This window comes from Canis lupus, chromosome 25 (genome assembly GCF_011100685.1).
Source record: "Canis lupus familiaris isolate Mischka breed German Shepherd chromosome 25, alternate assembly UU_Cfam_GSD_1.0, whole genome shotgun sequence".
Classification (NCBI taxonomy): Eukaryota; Metazoa; Chordata; class Mammalia; order Carnivora; family Canidae; genus Canis; species Canis lupus.
In genome coordinates this window covers 15,048,524-15,067,070 of record NC_049246.1, presented here as the reverse complement: position 1 = coordinate 15,067,070, position 18,547 = coordinate 15,048,524, and the positions used below count along the sequence as shown (strand labels likewise).

The 18,547-nt window shown below is 40.6% G+C and overlaps 1 protein-coding gene across 4 annotated transcripts in view; it reads left to right on the top strand.

Moving 5' to 3' along the window:
- Positions 1-18,311, top strand: part of TNFRSF19 (TNF receptor superfamily member 19) — an 89,847-nt gene extending 71,536 nt beyond the window's left edge. For all 4 annotated transcript variants that reach the window (XM_038573480.1, XM_038573477.1, XM_038573476.1 and 1 more), the window contains 5 exons: positions 5,433-5,597; positions 6,041-6,166; positions 10,374-10,476; positions 10,965-11,364; positions 15,400-18,311. In XM_038573480.1, coding sequence (XP_038429408.1) covers positions 5,433-5,597; positions 6,041-6,166; positions 10,374-10,476; positions 10,965-11,364; positions 15,400-15,408 — 803 coding nt within the window. In that variant the 3' untranslated portion in view covers positions 15,409-18,311. The remainder of the gene's footprint in view (positions 1-5,432; positions 5,598-6,040; positions 6,167-10,373; positions 10,477-10,964; positions 11,365-15,399) is intronic.
- The last annotated feature ends 236 nt before the right edge of the window (positions 18,312-18,547 follow it).

Sequence of the window (18,547 nt, the reverse complement as noted above, 5' to 3'; positions counted from 1 at the left end):
AAGCGAGGAGGTCGGGACTATCAGAGGTTGTAAGAGGTCATCTTTTGGACTCATTATGGAGTTTAAGATGCATCTCCATTCCAAGTAGAGATCTTCAAATAAGTTATTAGATGAATCTAGAGTTCAGGGAAGCAGCCCAGACTGGAAATAAAAATTTTAGAGTAGTAAAATACAGCATCCTACTCAATCTTATTCTTTACCTATTCTTTAATGTGAAGGCCTTGGGTGTTTCTGTAGGAAGAAATCAGCCAGGCCACAGATCACAGGACTTTCTTTTTTTTTTTTTTTTTTAAACACTCCCTTTTATTTATTATAGTCACAGAGAGAGAGAGGCGCAGAGACACAGACAGAGGGAGAAGCAGGCTCCATGCACTGGGAGCCCGACGTGGGATTCGATCCCAGGTCTCCAGGATCGCGCTCTGGGCCAAAGGCAGGCGCCAAACCGCTGCGCCACCCAGGGATCCCCACAGGACTTTCTTAATAGCCAACATGTCCAAGTGTGCATGGCCGCTCACTCCACAGGAGCTCATCTGGCCTGTGAGATGCTCAGCCTCCTTGATGGTGGATCTGGTATCTACTTGAGCCACTATTTAGTCTTCTCTATGAGGAAACCAAGCCTCAGAAGTCTTGTCCGTGGCCAGGGTGGAAAGCAGTGAGAGCTAAAACAGGGAGGCCAGTTTCCTTCCTCCCACGTCAGCCCTCCTTGAGGAGGGCTCTTGGTCAGGAGGATGCTCTGGGAAGAAGGATCTTCTGTTGAGCAGGTTTGTAAACAGCCTGCTAGGAAGTCAACATGGTTACACATGTAGGGAGATCGGGAGTAGCAGACCTATGGAATTACAAATGAAACCCCCCAGAGCACACATCGGAGCCTGATACTTCTGAACCTTCCCAGACTCATCATAAACATTCCTCTCCTCCTTGCCTCAGTGACACTCAGGCATTGCTCTGTGTGCCTGCTGTGGGCATGCAAGATGAGATCCACACTGAGGCCGAGTGGCCCTGAAATGCTTTCTCGGGGCAGATGCACTCATGCTGAACTGGCTTCATGCACAGCCGGACAGTCTGCCATTTAGAAAATCCCCTGATCTCTCCATGACCTGGCTGGTTTCTCCCAGCAGAAGTGGGCATGGCCTGCACATACACAGGAGCCACATTTTGCTAATCTTTTCCTGGCAAAATGTGTTACTCACTCAGAAGCTACATGCATCCATGGGCCAGCATGGCCCACTGGAGAGGATCCCAAAGTCTGGTTTCAGTTCTCGAGCCATCTTACTTTGTGGTCTAACCTTGAGCAAACTACCCTAAGTCTTGGTTTTCTCATCTTATACAATGAGGGCCATCAGTGCATTGTCACAGCTTTGCCTGGTTGTAAGGGGAATGAAATCCCTGGAGGTCTGTTAGCAGTGTCCAGGGCTAGAATAGCACCCAAAGCCTACAGAAGCTCATTCCGGTCAGGTCTGTGGCCTGCACATTGAGTTCCTAATCTTTTAAGACTTTTCCTTGACTGGTCAGGGTCCAGTAACACAGACCTCTCCATGATATGTGTCTCTCCAGCTACATTCTGAAGCTGTTTAGGGGGTAAGATGTAAGGAGACTATCTCTGCAACTTGGATATTTTGCACCTTGGTCACACTCCGAAGAAGGTAAAAGACTTGTATAAAAACGATTGCCAGACTTTGTTGGTGACCTCTGTTTCCTCTTCTTCTGTTCAGATTCTCATTCAACTTATTTAATGTCTTATAGGATGTCTAAGTCACAGTTAGGTACTCAGTATGTAATTGTTCCGCTAGGCCGAACTCCTAAGGAAATGTATAGTATAAAATTTGCACTTATCTAATGTAATATAAAATTTAAGTTAAGAAAACAGTTCTCACTCTGAAGTAACTTTGCCGGAGGGTATTGCTAAGATTATAGTGGAATTTAATAACTTAATTAGGGTAAGAGATGTCTTTGTATTCCAGAAAAGTTAAAACTTTCCAAAGACTGAACATTCCTGTTCTCTGTTCTTTAGAAGTACTATCAGAATCCTAATAAGGTACGGGTAAAATTCCTTGCAGGCATTCAATACGCTTGGTCAACTATGGACAGGGAATTTAGTCGAGGCATGTGAGTGGAAAGAATCTTTAACCTCAGTATCATTGTAGCGGTCACAGGTCAGCAAAACAATATTTTTTAGTTTGTAGTAGAGAAATCTTTTTCTGAGAAATCATCAGCAACACCTCAAATAACCAGAATTTAATAGAGTAGAAGCCACTTCATATAATTGATACTCACCTCCTCCTCCCTCTCTCCCCCTCCCCTCCTTTTATTTCTTTTCTACTCAAATCAAAAAGAGTTATAAGGAAATAGGCTTTTAGCAGAAATTTATGTGAATTAGTGGTTCTTAAATGATAGACAGCCCAGTCTTCCATAGTGTCCACATAAATGTCTGCATTTCTGTATGTGATGATGGAGCCTAAAAATGATGAGCCCATTTTCTATAAAATAGATTGCTTGCTGTAACTGTTGTCGTAAACTTGTACATATAAACAAAAATCCAGAATGTGGTTTCCAGAGCCCTGCTTCCCATGGAGACCTCTCTGAGACCTTTTCTTATTAGGTGTCAAACGTTGAGAGGTAAAACTATTATGTTTTTCTTGTTCATCTTCAGATGCTACTTCCAGGGAGATGTAGAGAGAAGGGGCTTTACTGAGTGCACTCTTTAAAAAAAATCGATGTTATTATGGCAACTGGATATCATTGAGATTACGATATTAGTACCCTACCATGGAAAGATAGTTATTCCTAAGACTTTTATGATTCACTTGGGGAAAATAGATCTTGAATCACAAACCACCAGACTCAAAATCCCCATCAGAGGTATTTTAGCATGTTTATAAAGTTCCTTTCATATGAAGGTACATAAGTTGACTAATATACTTAAAAAGAAGTTAAACAAGAACTTAAAGAATGCTAATCATGATTCTACTTTAATGGGAAGTCCCAATTCTTAGTAGGGTTTTCCTAAATATCCAGTAGCATGTGAATGAATGAGCTGAATTCCATAGTTACAACAGAGTTAGGAACTTTGAGATCTTCACCTCAAATCATGTACTGTGTTGCATTCTGACAATAGCTCTTGCTAAAGCCCTGCATTGTGTGGAGCTGGTTTATTTGAGGAAGAATTTAAACTGATCTCGCTCTGAAGTCAACCACCTTTTTCACAAACATAAGCAAGGTGGCAGTTTTCCACAACTGCACCATTTGGTCCAAACAGATAAGAATTCCATTTCCCAAATCCCTTACCCTGTGGGGTAGCCTACTATTTCCCTTGCGCAGGATATGAATTCCTATTCGGTTATTGATTTGTCAGTGTTTGTACAGCTGTGCCTGTGTTCATATATCCTCCTGTGAATTTGTCCACTGATAGAGGCTGTTTCAGATTTAGATTTAATCTCTATCAGGTCAGGGATGTAATTTGTTTAACTTGCTGTATGATGCACTTCAGTTTGTGCTGTTTGATGATTATAGGATGTCTATATAGCTACAAGTGGTAAATATATTTTATGAATATGAAACATGTTTACGAACAAATATCTTTTAAAATGTATGATTGGATTGTGATTCTTAATCATCCAAGCCCAAGGCATATAGCTTAGGTGCCTTCTGGGTAGCAATAGAAGACTTTTATCAATGTGGCCCCAGAATTCTTGAGCCTAGAAATACCAAAATTTGATGTTCCTGGATGATCACTCCTGCTTTCCTATTTTTATCAGTCAATATTACTAGCTCAGAAATTTCTGATTCTAGCCTCAGGTGTCATATAGTGGAAATCAGTCTGATGGGATTGGAGAGATGTGTAGCCAGGGACGAGAAGAAAGGTACCAAATAATGAGTTGGCTTGCATCTAGGTGCCACGCTGCACAAATGGAGATATAAACCTTTAATGTCTAGGATTGTGATATCCATACAACTGCCATTAGCCGTATGTGGCCAGTGAGCACCTGAAATGTGCTTAGTCCAAAAGGAGATGGTGATGTCCATGTGAAATCACATTGGACTTTGAAAGTTTTGTACAAATAGAGAATGTAAACTATGTCATTAATAATTTGTACATTGACTACATGAAAACAATATATTTTAAGATATATTGGGTTAGGTAAAATAGATAAATTTTACCTGTTTGTTTTACTTTTTTTAACATGGCTTCTAGACAACTTCAAATTACACGAGGGACGCATGTTATGTTTCTCTCAGGCCACAGTGATCTGGAGTAACCCTCAGCCTTGCAGGAGGGCCTAAGGAAGTGAGAGCATCCGCAGGGAGCAGAAGGGCCCACCTCATCTTGCAGGGCAGGTACCCAGAGGAGGAAAAGGCATAACTGCCTGTCTGTTTAGGCTTCAAGCTCTCTCAGATTCTTCTCAGGTTAGTTAGTAGGTTATGAATTGACTGCACTTAATATAGATTTCTAATTTAAGTGAGTTCATGCTTCCCAGTACCCTAAGAAAGTTAAGTGCTAATTATATCATCATGATTAATAACAGCAATCAGTGGTTCTAGAGCACCGAGTACAGGGCCTGTTCTACATGCTTCACCTGATATAATGCATTTCACCCTTTCAACAGCCAGGTGAGACAGATCCTATTATTACCTCTATAGAACAGAGGTGCGAGTGATACTCTGTGAGATTGAATAATTGGCTCAGGGTTAGAAATCCAGAGGTTAAGCCAGGCAATGAGATTCCAGAACCTTAGCCCTTGACCATGATACAATACCTCCCTCTAAAATAGAATCTCTTTCTTGACACTTTCTTAATACATTACTGTGCTGCCCAGCCATAGTATAGAAATAGTATTTGTTTGTTTGTTTTTTTCTCTAAAATTTAGCTGTTGTTCAGTAATTCAATAGCCAGGCATTAAAAAATGTTCACTGTCTCAGAGATTGGGGGTCACAATTAGGTTGTGAATGATCCCACTCCTTATTTTCCCTAAAGTTGCCCCAAAAAGCATCCCTTAAGTCAGTGTGTTTGAAAATGTAGGCAGTCTAATTCCAATCAAATAGCAAATATTACACACCTACTATGTGCCAAATGCTGTGTCAAGCACTGGGAGATGGAAAAAGATGAGGAATTCCAGCTGGCAAACAGCTCTGGTCTAGTGGGCCTAAAAGAACATTCAGGCAATGCAATGTGTTGAGGATTGTGTGTCCGCGGTGCTGTGGGAAAGGAGGAGTGGCACATCCACACATTTGGGGTGCAGGGTGAAGGTGCAGTGCTAAAGAGATCTTCTAAGAAGAGGGAACACTGAGCCTTCTTAGAATACCTCCTCTTGTTTTCTGGGGTCTGACTTACCTTCCATGAAGGCCATTATTAAAGATGACCCTCAAGTCAAGTGTAAGCATCAGAGTCTCCGAGGTTGTTGAGAGCCTGCTGACCCCCTTCTTGTGGTTTCCAGGTACCAGTAAGGTCAACCTCGTGAAGATCCCATCCACGGCCTCCAGCCCGCGGGACACAGCCCTGGCGGCCGTTATCTGCAGCGCCCTGGCCACTGTCCTGCTGGCCCTGCTCATCCTCTGTGTCATCTATTGTAAGAGGCAATTTATGGAGAAAAAACCCAGCTGTGAGTTTGGAGCTCTTTCTGTTTGTTAGCATTCGGGTGAAATGTGTTTGTCATCATTGTCACCAGAGGGTCCACGAGGCCTTGACTGGGACAACAGTCAGGAGCTATAAAGGGACAGAGTGGATGTGGAAAGGGAGTCCATAGCCCCTTGGTCCCCCAGAGGCACCGCTTAATAAGGACATTGAAAAAGCAGCAGCATCCCCTGCCATCCGGCAAAAATGAAAGCCATTCCAAGTTGGCAACAGAAATGCTCTATAATTTGAGCTTTACCATATTAATTCCTATTTGTGCCTTCATGTAAGAAGAAATATTTTTAAATGTGAATGATGGTTGTCTTTCTCTTCAGAAATATAAGAGCTAGAGGGGTACCTGTCTGCATTAAGGTGTTCGTTGGTCTTTATAGAGGAGATGGTCTTCACTGACGGAATTCTCGCCCCCTGTAGGGTCTCTGAGAGCACAAGACATTCAGTACAACGGTTCTGAACTGTCATGTTTTGACAGACGTCGGCTCAACGAATCTGTTCCCAGAGCTTGTTGTCGGTGCCACCGGGACTCGGCCCAGACCTGTGGTAAGTGCAGCCAGTCAAGAGGCCATTCGGGGAGCACAAGGGACATAGACCTTGCAAACACTTGTCCCTGTTCGTCCCACAGCTAGGTTGCTCTGCTTGGTTTTCTAGTTAAAGCTAATCTTGTTAAATTATTCTCTGTCCCCCAATGGTTTGGGTGTTTTGAGCCTCTTAAGTATCAAACAGAAGCATCTCATTAAAATTCTAGAATTGTTCAGCAACATTTTAAGGCAAGTTTACCTTTATTGTTTTGGGCCAACTGATTGAAAATAGTATCCTCCTTTTGTAGAGTAGGAGTGTATATCTTGTCTTGTCTGTTGGATTCAAGCTGAACTTGGATGTGTCTTATTAATGTCTTTTTGGACATTAATAAAGAAGAGCAGGGAGAAAGATCTATGGCAGGGGTTTACACATACCTCAGTTGCCCCTGGGACTACTGGCCAAAAGGAAGTTTAGGGAAGTCATGCAAATGGAAATTGGTTTCTCACCAGGGCAAAAAAAATGGGCAAAGATAATACTTTCTCTGCCACTTACTTATATTCATCAGTATGAGGTTCAAACACTTACACTTCCCTCTTGGCCCCCACTGTGAAGACCCCTCACCTCCTCTACAGAGTAGAATTGGATGGCAGCAGCCTTCCTAGATGTCTGGCCCTTCCTGCCTGGCCTTATGTTCTCATAGCACCTTTAAAGCAATGCCGAGAGTGCCATTTTGTCTCTCAGAGCCGCTCTTGAAGCTGAGTGTTTCAATCCACTTAGATTGACTGATGCTCTTGGAACTGTCCAGTCGTTCTTACCAAGAAATTACAGGATTCCATTTTCTGATCTAACGTTCCATATGTGGAGTAAGAAGTTTTCAGCAGACTTATTTTGCTACTGCTCATTACTGCCTTCTGTTTTAGGAATGGGCTGGGAACAAAATATAAGTCTTTCTGTGGCGTGTGTGGCTCTATTTTTGCCTTTGCCTATGTAGGTAATAGACCTCTAGACAGTCTTGACAATACCTGAGTGATCCCCAAAACACCGCCAGTGCTGGGGTTCCCAGACACTGTGCTGGCACAGCGTGGCTGGGGTCTGAGAGGGCAGGAATAATTCCTGAGAGATGAACTCCAATGTAGTAAAATGCAGCTTTGGGCAAACTCTGTCTCCTCTTAACATCTATCCAAAAAGAAAGATTAAATAGGCAGATGGCGTTGGCGCACATCCTCCTAAAAGAACACCAAGCCTAGAAAGGTTCAGGATAGCTGACCACTTATATGTGGTTTCCTGCTTTATGGCAGTGCCTTTTTTCTTCTGTCTTTTTACTTTGACATAATTTAAGACTTAAAAAAATGTTGAAAGAATGATACAAAGACTTCTGACGCTGTCTTCACCCAGATTCCCCAAATAACAACATTTTATCTCATTTCCACATCTGCTTTAACATTTTTCTAAGTAGCATAGAGATATATGTACTTATACACAATTTTTCCATCTCCGCTTAAAAATCAGTTGCAAATGATGATCTACTTTCCCCTCAATACTAATCATGTTTGTTTCCAAAGAACAAGAACATTTTCTTACAGAACAGCACAGTTTATGAAAATCAGGAAATTGACGTTAAATCAAAGCTATCGTATAATCTATAGAGCGTATTCAGATTTTCTTAATTGTTGCAAAAATGTCCTTTATAGTAAAAGAAAATCCCAAATGACATTGTTGCATTTAGTTGTCAAATCTCTTTACCTTATTTTAATCTGACATAGGTCCTTAATCTTTCATGACATTATTATTTTTGACAAGCACAGGCCAGTAATTTTGTAGAATGACCCTTAGTTTGGGTTTGCCTGATGTTTCTGTAAGACTATATTGAGAAATACTGCAGAGGTGATGCTGTGTCCTTCCCAGTGTCCCTCATCAAGAGTCACAGCATGTGTGGCTGTCCTGTTCTGGTCGGGGTAATTTGGGTCCCTTCGTTAAGGTGGCACCTGCCAGGTTTCTCTGCTGTAACGTTAGTGTTCTTCTCTTTGTAGTTCATCAGTACCTTGCAGGAGACTCTCTGAGACTATGTAAATATGTAAATACCCTGTTAACTCTCCAAACTTTCACCCAGGAGTTTAGCATCCACTGATGATTCTTACCTGAATCAGTCATTACGATGATGGTTACAAACGCTTGTGTTGTAATTCCATCATTCTCTCCACCTTTATTAGTTGGCTTCCTACAGCAAGAAAGAACTTCTTCCTCATTTATTTATTTGAATTAATGTGGACTTGTGGGCTCTATTCCACGGCGTATGCTCCTTTGCTATCATCATTTACGTTGTTACTCACATTTTCCTAGGTTTGGCCAGTGCATGTCCCTTCATGCCGCCTCATGTGTCATTTTGACGTGTCCTAGTTATTCTTTTAGCACTTTCTTAATTTCTGGGACACAAAATAAGTTCCAGGCTCATCTTGCACTTTTGCTGCTTGAGCCCTAGAAACAGTCATTTTGAAAAGGAAAAGCAGTGCCTTTTGCTTTTAAATAATTTTGAAATGTCTCACGGTGAGCGTGACATGGGCTTGCTGAGTTGACTGGCCATGGATCCAGGGAAGTTCCCCATGCTCACAGCAGCACAGTGACATATACTCACTTAGCACAAGGTGGGGCCCACACTGAGAGAGATTTAGGCGAATGTGTGCAGTTATCCAGCCTACCTCACACTGGTTCACAAATGCATGTCAATGTTTAACATTCATTTTCAAAAAGAAAACTATTAATTCCACAATATTTTTTCCTTTTGATAAAAGAGAGAATTACTCATGAAAACTTGGGTTACACACATAAACATATAGATGTATATGTAAACATATAATTTCTCCACATCTTTTTCTCTCTTTCTGTATGTGTCTCTATATTTGTATGCTTTAGTATGTATATGGTTCTATGAAACCAGAATTATATATGTATGTGTATACAGAGAGAAAAGTTCACTAAATGTTGATAGTATATATTTCCAGTTCATGAAGTTAGGTAATAGTTATTTTTAAATTTCTTATCTTAATCCCTCTCTTTAAAATCTTTTTTTTTTTTTTTTAATTTCTTTTCTGGGACACGACACCTGGGTGGCTCAGTGATTGAGTGTCTGCCTTTGGCTCAGGTCGGGATCCCAGGATCCTGGGATGGAGTCCCATATCAGGCTCCCCACAGGGAGCTGCTGCTCCCTCTGCCTATGTCTCTGCCTCTTTCTGTGTCTGTCATTAATAAATAAATAAAATATTTAAGTTTAAAAAAATTAAAAAAAAATTTTTTCTTCAGTAGGCTTATATTATCTTTGTAATCAAACATCTATGCTGCCTCAGTGAACAAAATGGTTTGTAAAGATGTGTGTACACATCTAGTTGCTCCTTACATTACATTCCTAGAAGTAAAAAAAATAATAATAATTACTGTGTGTGAGTCTGTGTTTGTGTGTGTTAAGGGTTTGAATGTGTTTATGTTCTTGTTCTAACTGCTAGTCCACTCAGCAGAAATATGCTCTTGTTTCTACCATTTCTGTTCTACCATTGATGTAGGACAGTCTCATTTCACATTTGCTTTCACAGGCTGTGTCCTTACCTTTCAGTGTTATTTTTTATTGTGGTAAAATGTCAGATGAAATGTATCATTTTAACATCATTTAAGTGTGCAGTTCAGTGGCATTGAGTCCATTCCCACTGTTATACAGCCATCGCCACCAGTCATCAGCAGAGCCCCTTCATCTTTCCAAACTGAAGCTCCATCTCCAGTAAAGTGACCTGCCGCCCCCATGTCCCATTTTCCACCAGCCCCAGCACCACCATTCAGCCTGTCTGGGTTTGACTACCCGAGGTACTTCATACAAGCACTTTAGCATTTTTGTAAGATAACAAAAAAGAGAGATTTTTTTTTTAAGATTTTATTTATTCCTGAAAGACACAGAGAGAGGCAGAGACACAGACAGAGGGAGAAGCAGGCTCCCTGCTGCAGGGAGCCTGATATAGGACTTGATCCCAGGACCCCAGGATCATGACCTGAGCTGAAGGCAGATGCTCAACCACTGAGCCACCCAGGCTTCCCAAAAGAGAGAGAATTAAACCTCATATTTCCTTTCCCCAAAGAGTCACCCAAAGGGGAATAGCTGAATTTTCTCCAGCACTGTTGAGCCGGTATTAAAGAGAAAGTTCCCAGAAGACAGCCTTGTGCTTCACACCTCTGCTGGCTTCCCTAGGGCCTGTCCACTTGATTCCATCTCTGTGCTGTGATGAGGCCTGCAGCGGGGACCGGGTGACTCTTGGCTGTAGGGTGCATTCCAAGGCCACTCTTCAGGAGAGGTAACTCGGTATTTTTAATCCATATAATGCATGTCCCCTTGTGCAAATATGCATTCTACTAATCTAGCACTTTTCATGTCAAACTATGAGACATCATTTACAAAATATTATTAATGACATTCTGGACATCGGAGGGGGACAAAGCCTTGGCAAGAGGTAAATGAGTCTCTCAGGGTTACTGATATCCAGTGCGACTTTCTTTATACTCTACACTCCATTAATTTTGTTTTTGTCTCATATTCATGATTTGTGACACTTCTGTCATAACTATGTTGATTAGAAGTAGGTATAAACATTCAGCTTTAAAGTAAGTGGAGAAATTAAACTTTTTGTATGGAAGCAAGTTTATAGCAAAGGAAGCACTAGAATTCTGACGTAATCAGTTGTTGTTGCATCTAGAAAACTTGAAAGCAGAGCTGGCGTGTTGCTTTGTATTGGTGTTTTTCCTCCCCATAGGTGACTTAAAGATCTTTTGAATGTGTGTTTAGACACACAGGTCCAGCAGGGGAGACCATGCCCACGTTCTTCGGGTCCCTTTCAAGGTCCATCTGTGGTGAGTTTTCAGACGCCTGGCCTCTGATGCAGAATCCCATTTGTGGTGATGACATCTCTTTTTGTGACTCATATCCTGAACTCCCCGGAGAAGAAACTCATTCTCTCAGTCCAGAGAACGAAAGCTCATCATCTTTGGATTCAAACAGTAGCCAGGATTTGGTTGGTGGAGCTCTTCCAGAGCATTCTGAAAACTTTATGGAAACTACTGATTTCTCTAGACATAACAGCCCCCCGACAGAACCAGTGCTGACTCAGAATACACTGACTACCAGAAGCCAGCTACGGCAGGAGAGTGGTGACATCACTGACCTGACCACTCAGACATCCCTGCAGGTAAGGCAGTGACTGGCCTCAATGAAGACACAGCATTGACTCAGGACAGACCCAACGGGTTGGAACTCCTCTCACCATAGAAGGTGGGGGGACCTGATGAGAAAGTTTTTCCATCCTTCATAACTTCTTGGTCTTATATGGATGGAGAATATGTTTTAAATTAAATTACAAGTGGGTTTTGTTTTATTTTTTCAATGCATAGGCACTCTGGTCATAATGAGCTCCATCCTTTTACTCCTTGTAAATCCAGGTACTTAGCACAGCACCCCCAGCAACGTTCCTGGTTGAGAGACATGAGTTAGTCACAGGAGCATCTTGTAAACAGTTCCTCACCATCGCTTGATTCACCGTCGTTAATGGGAATTTTGATCTCCCCAAGCTTCTCCTTTCCCTCTTTTTCTGATGTTTTTGAGATTGCTCTGCTTTCACTGATCTTTTTGGTTAGAAATTGATTGTCAGTCATGATCTGGGTCCAAAGACTGCATAATAACCTTCTAGAAGAAAGGGCTTGAAATCAGATTTGCAAGGAGATAGAGATGGTGACTGAGGGGACATGGGGCTTTTGGGCAGGCTGCAGGGCAAGAGGCAGAGAAGCATCAGGGAAACCAATGCCTCTTCCGGTGAGGATATAGCCATTCCTGAATTTGACTTACTGTCTACAAGCATTTCCTTCATGTGAGCCCATATAATGTCGGAATATATTCTTTCTGAAAAGATGTCAACCTTTAGTGTAAGAGCAGAGTGTCAGCAAGAGTGAGGCTCCCAGGCCCCACAAGGCCTACACGCATAGCCTTGCTCTCACTGCTTGTGAGCAACCAATTCAGTCTGAAGCCAAAGTGTGAGTGGAGGTGTGCTCCTTTGAAGAAGAGCCTGTAGGTTATGTGTTGATCTAAATCTATAGTACTTTTTTTCTCAACTACAAAAAAAAAAAAAAAAAAATTCTATAGAGACTTCATAGAGAATTCTATGCAGAAAGCATTTGTTGACTTTGGAGAAAAATAATTTTGTTTTTCTCAAAATAAAGGAAATGAAGAGTTAAGGGAAGAAAAGCCAACAAATTAGGCATTTAAATTGTAAAATACATCTCTCTGTAGCAGAGAAAGAGCCTTTACTGACCTTGTTCTGTTGAACCATCCTGTAATTTTTGTAATTTCCATAATAATAGTAAGAAAAGACAACAATTAGCAGAGTTGTGAGCTGTGTGTGGGTCTCAAGAATGGACAGTGGCCCACAAGCCTTGGGGGCTGAGCATACCCAGCTGCCTAGAGGAGGACGTAACAGGCCCTAAGAGCAGGTGAGAGAGGCAAAAGACAGCTAACGCCAATTTCCCAGCCGGCTGCTTTGCCAAGTACTCTACAAGTCTTGAGAGACTCTTAAAATTAAATCAGTGACACAATTTCATTACATGCTGAAGTTTCTTTGCTATCAAGTCAATTGGTTTTGATCATAAACTTGCTTTTACTTTCACAAATGTCTGTAGTTACCTCTTCCCACACATCTGTTCTTAGGCACAAATTCTTAGGGACCTAGAATTGTGTTCCCAGGGACCATCTATGGTTTTTCAGACCATTGTCAGCAAATAGAATTACCACTCATCTTCATTGTGTAGCTTGTCCCCACTTTCATGATGTAAATTCTGAAACTAAGGAGTGAAACATCTTGATGCCAAGTCATATCAGAACCGACTCAATGTCTATCTTTTTCTATTTGTATCATTGGTGAGATGGGGGCAGGAGTAAGCAGTATTATTACAGTTATATGAATGTAAATCATTTAGTGTAGAAGATTGGTGTATATAATGGCATTAACTTCTTTTCAGAGACGGTTGTCAAGGTAATCATGATCTCCATAAAGATACTTTCAACTCAGATTATCATGAAAAGAAATGATAATTACATATAAAATGAATGAGAAAATGTAACATTCAAGTTACACAATGTCATTTATTAGTGAAAGGTTTATTAGCTTTCTAAGATATGTTATCTTAGAATTCTTACATAATGTGGTAAATATAAATGAGGCATTCTGAATTCTGGAAAGGAATTTTTAAAACATGAATCATTTCAGTTTTCCCCCTATAATTAAAAACAACACAATCTTTTGAGCCCATTTTAAGAGATAATCTTTTCCAGGTTCTGAAAAGCACTTTGCCTTTGGTTGCATTTATTGAATACTTAGTGAGTGAACTTTAATCTTCAAGAGCAAACAGGAGAGAGATATAACTTTACATCCTTGGGAGACTGACCCTCTTTGCTTCAAGGGTCAGCCGAGTATTTAGCTCAACAGTTCTGTTTTTGTCAATACATTAGATTCCAAAAGGAAATTCAGACTTCCTTTTAATAGGTTGATTCTCCAAGATAGAGAACATACTTACTTCTCATAAAGAATTTGTTTTCATCAACTTGGTATTATGGACCAAAAAACTTCCAGTTCCTTGAGTTTGTGTTTAGTTAGCTTGGTCCATGGGCTCATTCCTAATTCAGGACAGCATGGTATTTCTGTTTGAGAAATACAGAAAGGCTGCAAGAGTCATTATAGCATCCCTCCCCCCACTTTAGTGATTTATTTATCTTTATTTTCAAAGGACCTTTAAATTCCTACCTAAGTATTCACTCATATTTTCACAATTCCTTTCTTCTCTCCAGCTTTATTGAGATAGAATTGACACATCACATGGCAGTGTGATGATTTGATAAACATCTATATTGCAAAATTCACAATGGCTCTTTTGTCTTACAGGGTCAGATTGCTAATGCATGATGCATTTGTTTCCAAAAACTGTATTTTTACACAGTAGTTTTCTTGTGGGTGGTTTAAGACCACCCAGAATCAGATGTTGATAGTTTTATGGTGCAGGATAAAGCACATAGGTGTGAGAACCTTCTTTAGTCTGAATGACACAGTTCCAATCAAATTTTCCCTATACACACATCCCCAGAAAAGGGATAGAACTAAAATATTTGGGACATCATTTGCTAAAATCCTTGGGAGAATGAGGCCAACCTGTTTACTTACAGGAAAAGCTTTTTTGGTGATGTTTTTCACCATCATTGAAAATGTCAACATGAAATAATAGAAGGAATGGTAGAAAAGATATGAGATGACCTAGGTTCTAGTAGCTTGGTCTCTTAAAAGCCCTATTTTTTTTTCCATATCAGCAAAATGAGTACTATTTGTCTCCCATAGTAGCATTCATATGGGTATTACTATCATATCAATTGATCAATATATTTGATGAAACCATTTCAGATTTTTGAGAGTTCTTTCAGAAGCTTCTATCAGAAGCTTCTATTTCTAGAAGCTTCTTTCTCCTTCGACCTAGGGAATAAAGTATTTGTAAACTTACCTGATATGTCACCAATGCCCAATTAGTAGTAAAGAAGTGAATGAAAGGTTAACATAAAATGAAGATTCTTTTCATTTGCAGTAACGTGCAGTTGGCTGATGCCTCCAGAAGTTAGATCGCTGCCCTTCTGTGACAAAGGACAGCTCTAAGCATGCCCCTTTGCTGAGGATATTTGCCCTTGGAAGAGTGAGGAGAAGATGATTAGATGAGAACTCATTTCCAAACTATCTCTAAACTTTCTCCAGTGGTTTAGCAGAAGTTTTAAATGCAAAGAATGAGAATGTGACTATTCATTAATCATCTTTGTTCTGAAGGGACTAAAGGATCCTAACATCTTGCCTACAACTGCTTTAAGAGTGCAGCATTGAAACAAGCTTTAAATGTTTGAAAGGGGTCGAAAATGAGCAAAAGAATCATTGTTTAATACACTTGTTTCTGCGGGTCATATTATCAATTCTGCAGTGTTATTTGCAAATACTGAGTGACTGTGAGTTGTTATAAAAATCTTTATTTTATCCTCAGAGTATGTGCATACCTGGATATCCAAACACTGTTAATGAACTACCTGTCCATATGTTATTAAAATCACATGTACGACAAGTAAACGTTATGTATAATTGTCACAGACTATAGCTCAGCAGTTTTCACTTGTATTATTTTTCAAGCTTTCCTTTCTGTTGCTGTTTTAGGAAGCTTAAAGGAGTTGCTTCTTTCTGCCGTTGAAGCATATGGATGGAACCCACCGGGCACTCGCCCCTCCGCTTAGGCTTATGAACTGAGCACAGTCTGGACCCTGCGCGGCTTCTGGGGGAAAAGAAAATAAATCTGAACCAAACTGATGGCGTTTTAAGCCTTTCAACCAGTTGCTTCTGAGCCAGACCAGCTGTAAGCTGAAACCTCAAGCAATAACAAGGAAAGACTCCAGGCACTCACAATACTTTGCATCTTTCCTAAACAAGAAGCTTCTATGCCACAAGCGTGACTTCAAAGACTGATGGGTCGAGTTTGCAGCCTACGAGATTATGAGCATATAACAAGAAACAGAAATGCATTCATGCTTATTTTCACGGCGAATGTGGTTTTACCAGACTGAAGACCCAGACTCTATGTTTTTTCATTTATACTTTCTCTCCAGGAATAATTTCATATAGCCAATTATCCTACTAAAAGTCAGTGTCAGATTAGTTACCTGAGTTATTATGTCGAAGCGTTCAAAAATGAGTGTTTGTATGTGATGAAACTCACTTTTTCATCATCTGATTAGCTTAAGAGGTTATAATTGACTTCATATTGCCTGCCTAAATCATGGGTTTGTTAGAAGAAGGCAACTGGCCTGACTAGGAATCAGAGGAGGGCAAGCCTTCTCCAGAACGGAGAACCTGTAACCTTAGCTACTGACTTGTGAACCCCTGCCGGAGCTGGTAATGAGAGGAGCCTGAGCTGGGGAAGTGGTGGGGAAAGAGCTGCCCACCACCCTGTGTTAAAAACCACTTAGCACATGTATCCTAGAGACTTGGATACAATGATTAGCATATTTCTGTGAAAAGCAATTGATATGGAAGCATTTGTTACTTCTGACTCTGTGATTGAGCTTAGAAGATCCAGAATTTCTCTCTTATAGAAAAGTGATAATTTATAAAGATAATTTTCCTCCCCTCCCCTCCTTCTGCCTCCAAAGCCTACCAGCCTGTCCTCTATACCTATGAGTTTATTTTTGTTTTTGTTTTTGCGTCATATCTTATAACTAAGGGCTTTAGAAATTACCGCTTATCTGGTTCCCCTCCTGCTGGAATGTAACACCCAGCGAACCGTCTTAAGAGACTGCACGACATACTAGAATGGGAAGAAAAAGCAGGCAGCCTAGAGGAGAGCAGTTCGTAACTGCCCTCATGGAGTCCGCCCAAGTGTTACAGTGGTCCCTCCGACTGTGCACATTTCGTTAGCACAGTGATCTGCCATAGGCAGTGATGCTGGATTTAAGTGTGGCGTCAGGCGCCCCATCCCTTACATCCTTGGTGTTTACACACTAGAATTTTCTCTACAGCTAAGAGAGACAATGAACCCAGTTCAGCCACAAACCGGAAGATGGCTCATTTGCTCTTAATCTTTACACCCTGGAGAGGAATTACTTGAGCAGGATTTATCTGTTTCCTACTTGAACCTACATGATCAGCTCTGGCCTTTGTCTTTTCACATTTGCACTTAAAAAAGAAATCGAACATCACTGTGTTTGAGCTCACTAAAATACATAGTTTCCCAGTTGCCCCACCCAGATCACTCTTTTACCTAACATTAAATTGAACTAAAAAAGATCTGTCTTTCTTAGGACTTTTTATCTTCTCACTTATTAGACCATGCTTCTCTCTCTCTGTAGGAAGTTAGGAACATCTAATGAGCCTTCTTCTTGGTAGCTGGACCGGTTTCTCTCCCCATGGTTTTAGGCTCTAATATGTGTGGATTAGCTTGCCTGTGCTTGGTTCTTCTCGTGACCTCAGTTCCTTGAACCAAAATAAGAAATTAGAATCATCTCAGGGTGACCCACAATCTTTTGTGTCTCCCTAGTACCCTCTTTTCTTTTCCTTTTGGAGCATTCACCAATGGTTTTTAAATTTTGATAAGTCGCCAGCTCTTAGGAGAGTTGCCTTTAGGAAAGTCATGTAAAATATTTAGGATTTGACCACAAGATGTCTATGAAAATGCACACTAGAGTTTCCTCGAGTGGCTTCACTGTAATTCACATATGTATGCCATTGTTTGCAATCTGAGCGTTTTGTTTTGACAGAGGATGATCAAAGTAGGCCCGGGTTGTGCTGCTTCTGGTGACCTGAATATATTTTCCACATGTAGAAACCCTCCTCAACTTCAAAGACAAACACTTGCTGGAGAGAGCTAGATGGATGGGAATGAGACTGTGGCCCTAAACCCTGAAACATCACTTTGGATCAGTGAGGAAATACTTAGGGTTGAAAGCTGATTTCATTTGATACTAAATTTGAAAATTCCAGGGTTATTTTATCAAGATGAAGACATTTTACCACCACCTACTGCAGAAACATATAATAATGTTAGATTCTATACTCTGTGTAAACACTTGAGAGGAAAAGCCCAATCTGCATTTCCCGTAGTTGGAATATCCTACAGCGATCACAGGAACTCAGTCTCTAGGATGTGGATGCCAGGAAATCATCATCAGGTAATAAAAGGGCTGGGAGTGAGAACTGGTGTGACTTCAAACATTACAGAGACCCACCAACAAGAATGAGACAAGGATTTGGTGACCGACCATGTAAAGGCAAGGGTTTCCTCATTTTGTGTATATGGAATATATTTTTCAAATATAGATTTTCTACTTTAGATAAAATGTTACTGTTGCTAATACCTAGTTAAGCTTTATTGTTCATGGTAGTAAAAAAAAAAATTGAAGAGAAAAGGAAAAAAAGTCCATCATTGCTTGAAGGTCACCAGCTTGAATCAATTTAGATTTCATCATTACTATTTTGCATACTGGAATTTATAAATTTGTAAATTTTCATTTTCTTATACAAATTGTTTTGTAATATCCTTTTTTATATGTGAATAAAATCGTTACCTGGTATTCGTATTGACATGTCCAGTAAGAAGATGATTGGCGATCAGAATGTGGATTTGTTTTCCATTCCTGCTCTCCACCTGGGGGGTCTCACTAAGTTGTGATCCTTCCACTATAACCCTCTCTGGCCCTCAACTCTTGTGAGGGGGATTTGAAATCCTTCATAGTGACCTGGTTGTATTTCTCAGGTATGTCAAGCTACTGAAGAATGCTCTGAGTTATTTGAGAAGTTTTTGGCATCAAGATTC